The 5,635-nt window shown below is 44.5% G+C and overlaps 1 protein-coding gene across 1 annotated transcript; it reads right to left on the bottom strand.

Annotated features, from left to right (window-relative positions):
* Positions 1 to 1,640: 1,640 nt before the first annotated feature.
* On the bottom strand, positions 1,641 to 5,176 carry LOC607095 (lysine-rich arabinogalactan protein 19-like). Its single transcript, XM_038576193.1, has 4 exons — positions 5,024 to 5,176; positions 4,508 to 4,543; positions 2,699 to 2,788; positions 1,641 to 1,832 (listed from the first exon to the last, which is right to left on the bottom strand). Exons 1-4 carry the CDS (start codon positions 5,079 to 5,081, stop codon positions 1,792 to 1,794), a joined length of 225 nt encoding a protein of 74 aa, XP_038432121.1. The 5' UTR covers positions 5,082 to 5,176; the 3' UTR covers positions 1,641 to 1,791.
* Positions 5,177 to 5,635: the final 459 nt, after the last annotated feature.

Genomic DNA, 5,635 nt, shown 5'->3' on the forward strand with positions numbered 1-5,635 from the left:
GAGGTAATTCTCATGAATTTCAGAGACTGGACTCAGCCTGGAATATTAGCTGGCAATTTTTGACTACCCTCCAGGTGTTCTATGGGTACTAAAGGTTTTGCTTCTTTTGTCTTTATTCCTCTGTAGAAAGAATCATTACAACATGTGCTAATTTCCCCTTAGTGGTCATTAACTACAAATCTTGCCAACCTAAACGTGGAAACATATTAACATGCACTGATTTTCCTGTGACTATACAGTAAATGCACACTGAGATCTAGTCTGTGGAAATTCAAAGTGTACAAGGGTGACTCAGACTATTATGGAAAAGAAGGTGTTAGCTAAGCCTCTTAAGGTATACAAATCCCTCTGGGCATGTTGTACTTCCTACATAGCCTTGATCACACCCAATCCATCTCAAACAATCAAAACACACCTATTTCATCTTCAAGTCTCCTTTACCTCTCATCCACTGACAGATCCAAATAATTTTTAAATAATAAAACAGATTGAGTGGGAATCAAATTCCAAACTCAATCATTTCCCTACCAAAGCATGGACACGTTGCTTTTCATGAATTGTGTACTGCTTAGTGTACTGCTGATAAGAACCAGGACAAGCCCAAAGATTCCCACTTAGCAAGCGCATGAAAACTGGGTAGATGACCATGGTGGAAAGTACCACACACCACACTCCTTCGTGGAGTACAATATGTACAAATCTACAATACCCATCCCATTATGTGTTCAGTTGTCGAAGCCCTCCAGCCAAAACCAACCAGGAGCACAGCTGTAGCTCAGGAGCTTGGGATCATCATCACTACAGTGGGGGACATCATGCACCGTGGTGAATTGCAGAGTGCTGTCTCAGCTCAAGGGTATTAGAAAACACTTACACAGGAATTGGGCTTGTGTTAGGTGACTTAGGGGAGGTGGTAGGGAAGCAGGCCTCTGCCCGGGGTTGGACGCTGGCAAGGATCATGAGTGTGCTGTGGCTGGGGATATAAACAAATCTTTGCTAGAAGGAGAAGACACTGGACTGAGGCAAAGCTGTGACAGGTAATGAAGCAGCATCACTCATTAACTAAGAAAAAAGGCTATTGGTATTGTGGACTTGGCAACTGACATTGCTTTTGTCTGCACAGAAACAACACTGGGAAGTGAACTTGCTCTTTGCCTGCTTCATTACAGTCCCTGAGTGCCCGTGACTGCCGCTGGCCTTCTGTGACTTTGTATGTGTGCAACGTGAGAACACCATTTCCTACCCTCAGCCCAGCTCAGCCCTAACACCTCCGAAGCCCTGCTGTGCCAGGCCAGTTCCCAGATGGCAGGACTGCTTTCTTGCATCTCACCTGCTAAGTCATTGTGGTTAAGAGACTAATCATGGCTCAGTTCATAGTAGAGTTTGGTGAAATACAAAATAGATGTTGTTGCCTAATGTATACTGATTAGTGCATTCAGGTGACAAAAGCCTCTAGGCTCTAGTGATGGGCCCAGGAAGTGTATCATATATTTAAAAATTGGGTACACATGACAAAGTCCAACTCATAGTCACACGGGAAGGACAGGATAATATTCAACGAATCTGTCACTGGGATTGATGGAATCATTGGACCACCACTCACCAGCCCCTTAAAAATATACAATTTTGATGTTGCTCAATGTTGTTCTTTTTATTTTAAACAGAAAAACTGATTAGGGATAAGAGACATTGGTACACATGGTAAATCGTTGGATTAAATCAAATGAAGGCATAAGTGGCCGAGCCCCGCAGGATCAAATGCAGATGCCTCGGATTAATTCCATCTTACAACTATTTCAACCCAAATAGGTGATGCAACCAGTTCAAGAAGCCTGCAAGAGAATAAAATATATTGTCAAGAGGGTTTCACAAAAAGATGAATAATGTGGCTTCTTTCCTGGGCATCTGTGAGGAGACTAACAAACATCAAATGGCACTGACTTCCGAGGTGTCAAAGGAACATGACATGTTTGCCCAAAGAGAAATGGAATTTGCAGCCCTGGGTGGGAGCCTACGAAAACTGGAGGTTTACATTGAACAGGAAGTAGGCCAATGTGCATTAGTTTTCCCTCCCCATAACACAGAGCAACTCAGTCCTTTTTCCCTCCACTGGCTGCCACTACACATCCTTGAACAGATGCCACATGATGGCCCGGACACTGAATGAGTAAAGGCAATATTTGAAAAAGGTTCCTCCGAACTTTGATTGTATAAATACCAACCCAATCTCTCTCATGTGTTCAGGGGGAAATCTTTCTTTGTAAGTTCTCAATGTCTTCATCCTTACAGTGTTTACTTAGTAAATGAGATTTAAATTACATTGATATGCAAATTGTATACTCCACTGCCTGATATATGTCCACAGTCAACAAACTTTGTGACCCATGTTACATGAGTGTTGAAGGACAGGAAAGACGAACCAGGACTAGAAAGACTACAGTCTTGGTCCTGTCATGAAGGTGAAACACACCCAGAACTACCCTGAATAATACTTAAAAGTTTCTGCCTCAAGGAAGCCTCAATTCCTCTGAGATATCTGTGAACTTGATATATAAAACTGAAAGCAGTGAGAGAATGAAGAAAACAGAGCTTTCCCAGGGCTCTTCCCTCTTGCCCTGAAAATAGAGTTTACCCTAACAATAGAGACCCCAGGAATCCAGGAGCCCCATAGAGAAGCCTATAGATGAGTTAGACTTACTTGCTGAAGTGGTGCTTTGAGCAGCAGTGGTCGTGGAGGCAGGAGGAGCTGCAGTGCTGGCAGGAGCTGCAGTGGTGGCATCAGGAGCAGCTGAAATTAGGAGGAAGAGATCCAGCTGAGACACTTGACTCTACCCCAGCAACCAAATTTGTCCCAAGCAAGCGTGGAGGCACAGTCCTCCTTCTCAATTCGTCTCTGCAGATGTCAACAACTCGGTCATACCCTTAGCCTGCCTACCCATCCTCCTTTGGACTCATCCTTCCTAGCCCTGCCCATGGTGCGACAGAAAGAATTCCAGGCTTCTCCACAAGGTCTGTGACCCTAAGAGAGGAGACAAGCAGACACTTTCTCCCAGGGGCGAGCACCAAAGACCAAACCCACATGTGCTCCTATTTGCAAGAACCCCGGCTCAGGGCCAACAGGACAGTCCCTAGTGGGCTGTCTCTCTGGTGCCCTCCCATGGGCTAACTTGAGCCCTTCGGTTTCCTCTGCAGCGTGCATGAGTGTGAGTAGTGAATAACCTGTACAGGAGAAGAGAAGAAAGAACAAGTTCATGTGTCTCAGATTCGAGCAATAGGACCTCCTTTCTTTGAAAGAAGCACAATCTCTTCCTCCAGGTTCTGGTCTGAAACAGGATTATATTTGTCCTGCCTGTTCCTTGACTTGGACTCCATCTCTTACAGATGCATCTAGGAGAACCGCATTAGATGTAACAGGGGACATTAATACTATTGTGGCAATGATACGAGTGAGCAAGTGCCCCATCGATCATCTCATGTTCAAAGGATGTGTGGCAAGATTGGTAGCAAGTATCGCTCCCTACGCCTTACACCAGAGCTCCTGACAGGCAGCCACAGGCAGACCCTACATCTGTGAGGTGCATCTGCCTCAACAAGTGGACAGCTCACTCTCCATGCCCACACTGGAGCCATGCTGTGTCAGTCCTCCTTCAGAAGACGGGGTGTTTTTTGAATTGCCCCCCATGGAGGTAGGACATATGGTTCAGTGTGTGAGGTCTGATGCAGTCACTGCCCTTTGACCAAAGGTCATAGGTCCCCAAATGTGGAGGCCAAAAGGAGAAAACATCCTCATGTCTGCTTGAGCACAACACATATAGCATTGGACATATAGGACACTGCGGGAGAAGCCCAAGAAATACTTAGGCTTTGGTCCACAACATTGGTTTCAGGCAAAAATAAATAAATAAATAAATAAATAAATAAATAAATAAATAAATAAATAAATAAATAAATAAATAAATAAAATAAATAATAAACCACACACAGAGAAGCCTGGGATAAAGGCATATATACTGTTAAAAAGAGCAAAGCTTAGGGCCTTCCTTCTACTTCACCTCTACTCTCCACAATCCATATTCCACGCTCCCATGTGCCCCTAGTGCCCACATCTCTACATGACCTTCAGTATCTACATTCTCTTCTGTCAAACTGAGACTCATTCACCCCTCTTTTTACACCAGCCATATATTTGGCGCTTTAAATTTTGGTAACCAAAAGACTTTTCATGCATCTCCCCAGATCACAAATTCAGACCACATTCCCTGGCATTTCTGCTGAAGGACAATGAATACCTATTCTACAATTTATATAAACCCATGCTAAAGACTTTGTATCCTCTATTAATATATGAGAAATCAGAGATTTTCTATGTCCACAATGAACTTTAGAAACAGGAATGTGCTGCCCCAGGCTTTTGCTTTGGAGTCTCTGTACTCTGTCCCCCATGACTGCCTTGACACGAGGTTGGGGTGGAAGACGGTCGTGACAGGAAGGTGCAAGTAAGACTTACCAGTAGAGCTATCAGATGGAGCACTTGTTGTATCCTCTGAAAGAGAAAAAGAAAAAATAGATGTAAGCTGAACAACAGTTTTGGGTGTAGACAAAAGCGACATTATGGACTTACTGGGGTCTTTCACAGCTGAAGAACCCAGGGCTACATGGCTACACATGTTGAAGACAAAGAGATGTAAAGATATGAAACTCACAAAAAGGTACCAAAAAACATAATATGTCTATTATTGCTTTCCTGAAATCAACCTCTGATGACCCTCCTAAACAATGTTAAACTAACACTGAAGTTGTGTTCCAAGGTTAAAACTGAGCAAAGACCAGACTGAATTGTCAAAGCTGAAAGTCAGAGTCCACTCTATTTTGAGTGGTCAGTCGAATGGGGTTGGAACAGGATAGTGAAGTGGAGGACACGGGTCAAGCATTCTAAGCCCCTCGGAACCACAATCCACAGAGACCTTGTATCATGATGTCCTCTCACTCCAGACCTTATGTTCAGGTAAGCATCATTACTTACGGCCTGAGACCAGGAAGGTGGAGACTGCCACCAGGACCATCAACGCCAAGACCTTCATGCTGGTGAATGGATCAGCAGGGAGCACAGAGAGGAAAGCGTCAGAGCTCAGGAGAAGGTAGGACTCTGACTCCAGCGTTGCACATCCTGACCTTATATAGGCAGAGGGCGCCAATCAGGAGGTGCCAGATCAGAATCCGGGCTAGATGATGTTGGGAAATGTGGGTACTTGGAGAAACCACTGGAGAGTCAACAGCACAGCCAGAGGCTTTCTTTGGAAAGATCACAATCTCAGTCCCTTGATTATGACACAGCTTTCAAGTCAAGAGTTTCCTATATTAAACATTTTTCTGGAAAATAAACTTTGCTTCCAGGCTTCCTCTAACCTTGTAGGATAGAGTAGCACCACGATAACCTGCCCTGTAGGATTGTGGTGCTCCTTTCGTACACATTAGAAGTTGGATGCCCACATCTTGCTTAGCTCAGGGTTTCCTCAAAACAGAATGATGGGGGTATGGCAGCGAGCTCTCAGAACCATCCACCTGGGGCAGGTTGTACCTTCCTCCTGCGGTGACCTCCCTCCTGTACGTGGAGACACTATCATCTGACACTCAT

The sequence above is a fragment of the Canis lupus genome, chromosome 27, assembly GCF_011100685.1.
Source record: "Canis lupus familiaris isolate Mischka breed German Shepherd chromosome 27, alternate assembly UU_Cfam_GSD_1.0, whole genome shotgun sequence".
NCBI classification, from domain to species: Eukaryota; Metazoa; Chordata; class Mammalia; order Carnivora; family Canidae; genus Canis; species Canis lupus.